The following is an 8,045-nucleotide window of genomic DNA, read 5'->3' on the forward strand; positions in this document are numbered from 1 at the left end:
TGCCCACACTGGAGCAGCTGGAGTCAGGCTGAGGCAGAGGATGAAGAACATTTTTACCTTTCTGCAGCCGTCACTGACCCAGATTTACCTGCCAGAGGCTCTGAAGCACGACCGCCTCAGAGCGTCTGACATCTTCCTGCAGATGAGTGTGATTCTCTGCAGGTCCGACCCAAAACAACAACACAACAAACAGCTGACTGTAAAACATCAGCTGAAGCTAACTGGACTGAGTCTAAACCGCGTGCTGATGAAGACCATGAAGAAGACCATCCCACCCGCAGAGGTCACGACCCCTGGGCTCGCCGCAGATGGCGGCACAATGACAGGCGAAGAGCTGAGGCGACCTCAGCTGCAGCCGGATCAGAGCCGCAGCAGCTGCTGCGGGGCCGACACCCCCCACAAAAAACAACAACTACTAACCGAAAGTCTCGTAAAAAAACACAAAAGCTTCATCTAGATCCAGAACCAACGATCACTGAGGCACTGCCATCTGCAGGAAACAAAACAGCTGTTATTCTGCTCCTTTAGCTGATATTCTGCTCCTTTAGCTGATATTTTACTCATTTTAGTTGTTCTGCTCCTTTAGCTGATATTCTGCTCCTTTTAGCTATTGCTCTGCTCCTTTTAATTGTTTTTCTGCTCCTTTAGCTGATATTTTACTCATTTTAGCTGTTTTTCTGTTTTTTTAGCTGATATTTTGCTACATTTGGCTGTTATTCTGCTCCTTTCAGCAGTTGTTCCGCTCATTTTAGCTGTTGTTCTGTTCTTTTAGCTGATATTTTGCTACATTCAGCTGTTATTCTGCTCCTTTCAGCAGTTGTTCCGCTCATTTTAGCAGTTGTTCTGCTTATTTTAGCTGTTGTTCTGCTCATTTTAGCCATCCTTCTCATCTTAGCTGTTTTTCTGCTTCTTTTAGCTGACATACTGCTCCTTTTAACTGTTGGTCTTCTCCTTAAGCAGTTCTGCTCCTTTTAGCTGTTGTTATGCTCCCATCAGCAGTTATTTTGCTTATTTTAGCTGTTGTTCTGCTTCTTACAGCTTCTGTTTTGTGGAGCAGGGAGTGAAACACCTTCGGCTGTTTGCACCAACACACAGTTGGAGTTTCAAGGTGTTTTCCATTCATTCCAGATCAAGCTGCATGTTTGGTGTAGATTTTGAAGAAGTGAATCCAAACAGTTAAACTCTAGCTCATCACTGTTAATAAGCTGAAACCAGCAGGTAGCTTATAAATGCTAACATTAAACAACAACAGCTGAAGAATCCTCAGAGCTCTCCCTCCGAGGAAACCTGTGAACCTCTCATCAACACGTGTCACTTCCTGTCTTACGTCACTCTTTGGCGAGCAGGCAGGATTTATTTTGGAGGATTAATGTTTCAGGAGGACACACACACACACACGCACACGCACGCACACACACACACACACACACACAAATACACACACACACAAAACAGCCTGCTATGTGTGAAAACTCACAAGTCTGAGACGAGTGATTCAGATTTATAAGGAGAGAAATGTGATAAATGTTGCAGTTCTTCAGAGATAAACACAGAATATGATCTGCGTCATCAGCCTGATGAAGTGTGAACAAACTTTGGCTCTTTAGCAGCTAAAGTTTGTTCCATTTTTCAGCTGAGACCCTCACTTCTCTCTGCAGATGAGCTGAAAGTATTGTGCTCAAACAAAAAGCAGCTTTTCTGTGAGGTTGTTTTTGTAACTTGTTTCTAACATCAGCACAGGAGGAATGTTCATCGTTATGCTGATGATAATCTCTTATATTTATTCATAAAACCTGATTAATCCAATCAGTTTCTTAAATTACAAACATCTTAAAGACATAAAAACCTGGATGACTCCTAATTTTCTGCCTCTAAACTCAGATATAATAGAAATGTTACCAGGACCGCCTTCTTCCACCTGCGTAGTATCACTAAAACCAGAAACATCTCATCTGAAAACAACGCAGTGGAGCCGGTACTGACCGTGTGAAGTGGTCCGCCAGCGCTCCCACCAGTTCGCCCACCCGGTCCTGGTTGGGGCAGAGCTCGCCGCGCTGCAGACACAGCAGGACGTCATCCTGAGAGCTCGTGTGCAGCGCCGCCATCTGGTCCACGCCGCAGGTCACGCTCAGTCCCGTAAACTGCAGGGAAAAAAACACAGGAAGGTGTAAATGTGAACGTTCTCACAGCCTTGTGGTGCATTGTGGGTATTTTAAAACCTTCCTGGAGGTTCTCAGTTTTCTGGTGTGAGGTGCAGGGCTTCACTGTCTATGGCACGGTATGAGGTAATTAAGACTATTGCTCAACCAGGGGTTGCTACATCCTTGTAGCAGGAGGCTAAATCTATTCCTAAACCAGCTATTGATCTGATACATGATAGGCCGACACCGCTAACTGAGTAGCTGCCCCCTGCTAACTGAGAGGCCAATACTGGCACATGAGGAGACTACTCGAGTTAGCATTGGAGAGGCTAGTGACTAGCATGGATAAGCTGGTGTTAGCATCACAGAGGCTAGCAAATAACATGGATAAGCTGATATTAGCTTTGGAGAGGCTAGTGACTAGCATGGATAAGCTGGTGTTATCATTGGAGATGTTAGCAAATAACATGGATAAGCTGATATCAGCATTGGAAAGGCTAGCGACTAGCATAGATAAGATGGAATTAGCATTTGAGAGGCTAGTGACTAGCAGGGATAAGCTGGCGTTAGCAACAAAGAGGCTAGCGACTAGCATAGATAAGCTGTATTAGCATTGGAGAGGCTCACAACTAGCATAGATAAGTTTATATTAGCATTGGAGAGGCAAGTTACTAGCATAGATAAGCTGGCGTTAGCATCAGAGAGGCTAGCGACTACCATGGATAAGCTGGTATTAGCATTGGAGAGGCTAGTGACTGGCATAGATAAGCTAGAATTGGCATTGGAGAGGCTAGTGACTAGCATAGATAAGCTGGAATTAGCATTGGAGAGGCTAGTGACTAGCATGGATAAGCTGGAATTAGCATTGGAGAGGCTAGTGACCAGCATGGATAAGGTGGAATTAGCATTGGAGAGGCTAGTGACTAGCATGGAAAAGCTGGAATTAGCATTGGAGAGGCTAGTGACTAGCATGGATAAGCTGGAATTAGCAATGGAGAGGCTAGTGATTACCATTAATAGGCTGGTATTAGGATTGGAGACGCTAACAACTAGCATGGATAAGCTGATATTAGCATTGGCGAGGCTAGCAACTAGCATTGACATGCTAGTTGCTAGCATTGACATGCTAGTTGCTAGCCTCTCCGATGTGAAATTTGTATTTTTTTCTTACATTTCTGTCTCTAACTACAACCCCAGCAGAACCTGATGATTTATTAGTGAAGCTCGTTTACTGTGACCCAGTTAGGAGGAGGTAAAACCCATCAGAGTCAGAACCGGTCGGGTCCAGGTGAGGCTGAGGATGGTTTGAGGAGCAGCTGATAGAAAGTGGGAGACGGAGCAGATCATAAGCCTCTTACAACCCCCGGCTCACTCAGGTTAATCCAGCCGGGACAATAATGTGCTGGATGTCCTGAAAAGGACAAACTCTGGGACAACCCGTCCCCTCAGAGAACAGAACACTGCAGAGCAGCTGAAGCCTGGAGAACATCAGCTGAAGGTAACTCCTGGAGAACATCAGCTGAAGGTTTCGTCTGAAGAACCTGACCAGTTCTTGGAGTTAAAATGGGTCAGGACTCCCTGAGTCTGACCCAGATCCAAGGGAGCTGTGATAAAATGTCTCGCCTGCTGCTTTTTGTGTTTTTATTATTATTATTATTATTATTATTATTCTCACATTCTGATGAGAAAAAGCTTCAGCTCAGACTGAAGAAACACACGCACGCACGCACGCACGCACGCACGCACGCACGCACACACACACACACACACACACACACACACACACACACACACACACACACACACACACACACACACACACACACACACACACACACACACATACACACACAAAAACTAAAACAAAGACAGGAATAAAAGTTTTACTTTTTAAAACGTAATGTTTAGGCTGAGCTTCATCCTGGAGGATGACCTGTTGAAGTGATGCATTGTGGGAAATGACTCATCTTTTAATCAGATTAGTTCACAATCATAATAAAAAGACAATAGTGAGAGTTTAATCCTTTAACAGAACTCACTGAAGTCCTGAAGGTTGGACAGTTAGTGACTCACCGAGTCCAGAGGAAGTCTCTTCAGAACCTTGAACTGCTTCTTTGGGTCCAGTTTGTAGACGTACTTATCTGTGACGAGCAGAGCCCGGTCTGTGCTTTTACTGAACCTGTTCACCTGACAGAGAAAAACACAAAGTGTTTCTACTTCCTGTTAGAGTCACAGCTGCCTGCTCCTGGTCCAAACATCAAACATCAGATCAAACGTTTTAAAGCCTTCATTTCAATAAAGATGAAGAAAAAAATGAACATTTCCTGCAAACATGTAGCCTGAAAACTAAAACATGCAGAACAGCAGCTAAAACTGTAACATAACAAAACACAAGCTAAACAAGTAAAAACTTAGTCAAATGCAGGACACATTGTCAAAGTTAAAATAAGCATTCATGAGCCATCAGCTAAAAGTAGCTAAACCTTGGTCATCAGCTAAAAGTAGCTAAACACGAGCTAAAAGCTGTGCTGGAGATGTTTGTGTACCTTCCTACAGAAGCCGGAGAAGATGACCTGACTGTAGCAGTCTCTGTTCTTCAGCTCTTTGGAGAACCGGATGAAGCCGGAGCTGGTCTGAGGACAGTCCCTCACCTGCAGAAACAGAAAGATCTGGGTCGGTACCAGCTGGGAGGAGGACTGGGTCGGTACCGGYTGGGAGGAGGACTGGGTCGTGTTAGCCCAGGGTCTAGATTTAAGAATGTGGAAAATGACCTTTATTTGTTTATTGTCTGTCTAAAGGGTCCACAGAGGACCTACAGAGGAACTACAGAGGACCTACAGAGGACCTACAGAGGAACTACAGAGGACCTACAGAGGAACTACAGAGGACCTACAGAGGAACTACAGAGGAACTACAGAGGACCTACAGAGGAACTACAGAGGACCTACAGCGGTACTACAGAGGAACTACAGAGGAACTACAGAGGAACTACAGCGGTACTACAGAGGAACTACAGAGGACCTAAAGAGGAACTACAGAGGAACTACAGAGGACCTAAAGAGGAACTACTGAGGAACTACAGAGGACCTACAGAGGACCTACAGAGGACCTACAGAGAAACTACAGAGAAACAAGGAACTATAGAGAATCCACAGAGGAACTACAGAGGAACTACAGAGGAACTACAGAAGAACCACAGAGGAACTACAGAGGAACTACAGAGGAACCACAGAGGATCCACAGAGGAACTACGGAAGAACTGCAGAGGATCCACAGAGGACCTACAGAGGAACAACAGAGGACCTACAGAGGACCTACAGAGAAACTACAGAGAAACAAGGAACTATAGAGAATCCACAGAGGAACAACAGAGGACCTACAGAGGAACCACAGAGGATCCACAGAGGAACTACGGAGGAACCACAGAGGATCCACAGAGGAACCACAGAGGAACAATAGAGGACCTACAGAGGAACTACAGAGGACCTACAGAGGACCTACAGAGGAACTACGGAGGAACTGCAGAGGATCCACAGAGGAACTACGGAGGAACTACAGAGGACCTACAGAGGACCAACAGAGGACCTACAGAGGACCTACAGAGGACCAACAGAGGAACTACAGAGGACCTACAGAGGACCAACAGAGGACCAACAGAGGAACAACAGAGGAACAACAGAGGAACTACAGAGGACCTACAGAGGACCAACAGAGGAACAACAGAGGAACAACAGAGGACCAACAGAGGAACTACAGAGGACCAACAGAGGACCAACAGAGGAACAACAGAGGAACAACAGAGGAACAACAGAGGACCAACAGAGGACCTACAGAGGACCAACAGAGGACCAACAGAGGACCAACAGAGGAACAACAGAGGAACAACAGAGGACCAACAGAGGAACTACAGAGGACCAACAGAGGACCAACAGAGGACCAACAGAGGACCAACAGAGGAACTACAGAGGACCAACAGAGGAACTACAGAGGACCTACAGAGGAACAACAGAGGAACAACAGAGGAACAACTACAGAGGTCGGTAACGGCTGGAAGGAGGACTGGGTCGGTACCGGCTGGGAGGAGGACTGGGTCGTGTTAGCCCAGGGCCTAGATTTAAGGATGTGGAAAATGACCTTTATTTGTTTATTTATTCTAAAGTGTCCACGGAGGACCTACAGAGGAACTACAGAGGAACTACAGAGGACCTACAGAGGAACTACAGAGGACCTACAGAGGAACTACAGAGGACCTACAGAGGACCTACAGAGAAACTACAGAGAAACTACAGAAAAACTACAGAGGAACTATAGAGAATCCACAGAGGAACCACAGAGGAACTACAGAGAAACTACAGAAAAACTACAGAGGAACCACAGAGGATCCACAGAGGAACTACGGAAGAACTGCAGAGGATCCACAGAGGACCTACAGAGGAACCACAGAGGATCCACAGAGGAACTACAGAGGAACAATAGAGGACCTACAGAGGAACTACAGAGGACCTACAGAGGAACTACGGAGGAACTGCAGAGGACCTACAGAGGAACTACAGAGGAAACACAGAGGATCAACAGAGGAACTATGGAGGAACTACAGAGGACCTACAGAGGACCAACAGAGGACCTACAGAGGACCAACAGAGGACCTACAGAGGACCAACAGAGGAACAACAGAGGAACAACAGAGGACCAACAGAGGACCTACAGAGGACCAACAGAGGAACAACAGAGGAACAACAGAGGAACTACAGAGGAACAACAGAGGAACTACAGAGGACCAACAGAGGAACTGCAGAGGAACAACAGAGGAACAACAGAGGATCCACAGTGGACCTACAGAGGAACTACAGAGGAACTACAGAGGGCCTACAGAGGAACAACAGAGGAACAACAGAGGAACTACAGAGGAGCTACAGAGGAACTACCGAGGACCTACAGAGGACCAACAGAGGACCTACAGAGGAACAACAGAGGAACAACAGAGGAACTACAGAGGAATCATTCAGGATCAGCAGTTTTCCTCAGACGTGCTGAAAAAGGTTCTGTTGGACCCTTAAAAAACGTTCTTTATTTCCAGCTTCATGCTGATGAATCCTGACGAGCTCCTCGGAGGAGCAGGAACGCTCTTCGGCCTCGTTGAGCTTCAGGCCGGCTGCACGGGTTTCCTGCTCTGACCCGCGGCTCTCACACACTCCTGTGTGTGTGTGAGTCCTCACACACACACAAACACAGGAGTGTGTGTGAGTCCTCAGAGACTCACACCAGCGAGTCCCGGGCCGCCTGACGAGCGCAGCAGTCCAGAGGAGCGGGCCCGGGTCGTGGTTCTGGTGCTGCCTGAAGGCGTCTTTAAGGATCAGCAGCTGTGGGATTCATTAAAGACGGGTTGTGTTCCTGAGCTCCATCTCAGTCATGCTTTGTGTCCCGAGGCGTCACATGACCCGTGTGCGTTCACAACAACACATGTGTTACACTCAGGGTCATTCAGCTCCTGTTTACTGTGAAAACATCTGCCGGCAGCAGGAACAGACCCTGGAGTTTCCCTGTTTGTTCCACTGGTTTGTTTGAAGCTAACGAGGTTAAACTCCAGTGAAGAACAGTCAGAAAGAGCAGAAAATCACATTAAAACACTGGAACTGTGAAAACTAAGTGATAAACAGCAACTGATTTCAGCTGAAACACATTAAACTAAAAAACCTTCAGAAAACATTAAAACACTGAAAAATCCTCATTTTCACCTGAATGTGGTTAAAAACTATTAAAGACCAGAGTCACAGATCTGCTGCGTATAATCCTTTCAGTCAAAAAACAGCTGAGATCTGGACTGAGATCAGGGGTCTGGACTGAGATCAGGGGTCTGGACTGAGATCAGGGGTCTGGACTGAGATCAGGGGTCTGGACTGAGAT

The 8,045-nt window shown here is 46.4% G+C and overlaps 1 protein-coding gene across 1 annotated transcript in view; it reads right to left on the reverse strand.

Annotated features, from left to right (window-relative positions):
• myo1g (myosin IG) overlaps positions 1-8,045 on the reverse strand; it is a 31,262-nt gene that overhangs the window by 9,604 nt on the left and 13,613 nt on the right. The window contains exons 19-21 of the mRNA XM_014025673.1: positions 4,688-4,792; positions 4,215-4,328; positions 1,984-2,141 (exon numbers count right to left, since the gene is read on the reverse strand). Of these exons, the coding sequence (XP_013881127.1) occupies positions 1,984-2,141; positions 4,215-4,328; positions 4,688-4,792 (377 nt within the window). The remainder of the gene's footprint in view (positions 1-1,983; positions 2,142-4,214; positions 4,329-4,687; positions 4,793-8,045) is intronic.

This window comes from Austrofundulus limnaeus, unplaced genomic scaffold, assembly GCF_001266775.1.
Source record: "Austrofundulus limnaeus strain Quisiro unplaced genomic scaffold, Austrofundulus_limnaeus-1.0 Scaffold490, whole genome shotgun sequence".
Lineage (NCBI taxonomy): Eukaryota > Metazoa > Chordata > Actinopteri > Cyprinodontiformes > Rivulidae > Austrofundulus > Austrofundulus limnaeus.